This window comes from Argentina silus (assembly GCF_951799395.1).
Source record: "Argentina silus genome assembly, chromosome: 16".
NCBI classification, from domain to species: domain Eukaryota; kingdom Metazoa; phylum Chordata; class Actinopteri; order Argentiniformes; family Argentinidae; genus Argentina; species Argentina silus.
In genome coordinates, this window is record NC_139670.1 from 925,700 (window position 1) to 927,241 (window position 1,542).

The following is a 1,542-nucleotide window of genomic DNA, read 5'->3' on the forward strand; positions in this document are numbered from 1 at the left end:
CAGATTACCTCTAGCCCACCTCTCAAACAGAACACACACACACACACACACACACACACAGATTACTTCAAAGGAACCCAGAGAAAGAAACACACATAGCCTGCATCCACATTCATCCCCTGCATCTGAATTGATTAGAATGGCAGATTATAGATTATAGATTAGGGATTGAGATTATGGATTGAGATTATGGATTAGGCAGGGGGGCGTCGGGGGTTAACTCACAGCGTGGCCGTTCACACCTCCCACCGAGGGCCGGCGGCTGGGAGGAGTCACTCGGGCCTGCCAATCACACACAGCCGTCTCAGTCAGGGGGCAGGGCTTATTAACCAATTCTAACCAATGATACAGAGCCTAGAGCTGAGGGGTGTACATTGGTTCAGCCAATCAGGGAGAGAGGACCCTTGACAACGTTACTCCTAGAGGTTAGGGTAACTGACCAGGAGAGGCTGGCGGAGGTAGAAATCGGAGGACGGGGGAGGCTGGTGGAGGTAGAAATCGGAGGACGGGCTCATTGTAATGCATGGAATGGAATGGAATGAGGAATGGTGTCAAACACACGTCACAGACAGACAGTAATACATGGAATGGAACTGTGTTTGATACCATTCCTTATTTCATTCCATGCATTACAATGAGCCTGTCCTCCGATTTCTACCTCCACCAGCCTCCCCCGTCCTCCGATTTCTACCTCCGCCAGCCTCTCCTGGTAACCAATGATGGACAGATGGATCGCTGCCAGGCAGAGTCATCAGGAGCAGAGTGGTGGAGAACAGCTTCACATCTCAACCATGTAGTCTGGACAGCATGGACATCAGACAGACCAGTATGGCTGTTATACACACACACATACATATATATATACACACACACATATATATATACACACACACATACATATACACACACACACACTCACCGAACACTTTATTAGGAACACTATACTAATACTGGGTAGGGCCTCCTTTTGTTCTCAAAACAGCCTCAATTCTTCGTGCCATTGATTCCACAAGATGTTGGAAACATTCCTTTGAGATTCTGGTCCATGATGACATGATTGCATCACGCAATTCCTGCAGATTTTTCAGGTTCACTTTCAAGCTGTGAATCTCCTGTTCTACCACATCCCAAAGGTGTTCTACTGGATTCAGATCCGCTGACTGGGAACGCCACTGAAGAACACTGAACTCATTGTCATGTTCATGAAACCAGTTTGAGGCGACTTTTGCTTTGTGACATGGTGCATTATCACGCTGGAAGGAGCCATTAGAAGATGGGTCAATTGTGGCCATGAAGGGATGCACATGGTCAGCAACAACACTCAAATAGGCTGTGGAATTCAAGTGATGATTGATTGGTATTAATGGGCCCAAAGTGTGCCAAGAAAACATTCCCCACACCGTTACACCACCTCCACCATGAGAAGGTGTACAGGTGTTCCACCACCTCCACCAGGAGAAGGTGTACAGGCGTTCCTCCACCAGGAGAAGGTGTACAGGCGTTCCTCCACCAGGAGAAGGTGTCCAGGCGTTCCTAATAAAG

At 48.1% G+C, this 1,542-nt stretch overlaps 1 protein-coding gene across 1 annotated transcript in view; it reads right to left on the reverse strand.

Moving 5' to 3' along the window:
- LOC310817126 (myosin phosphatase Rho interacting protein) overlaps positions 1–1,542 on the reverse strand; it is a gene marked incomplete at its 5' end in the record, with an annotated part of 30,427 nt that overhangs the window by 27,615 nt on the left and 1,270 nt on the right. The window contains one exon of the mRNA XM_083687563.1: positions 226–282. Within this exon, the coding sequence (XP_083543689.1) occupies positions 226–282 (57 nt within the window). The remainder of the gene's footprint in view (positions 1–225; positions 283–1,542) is intronic.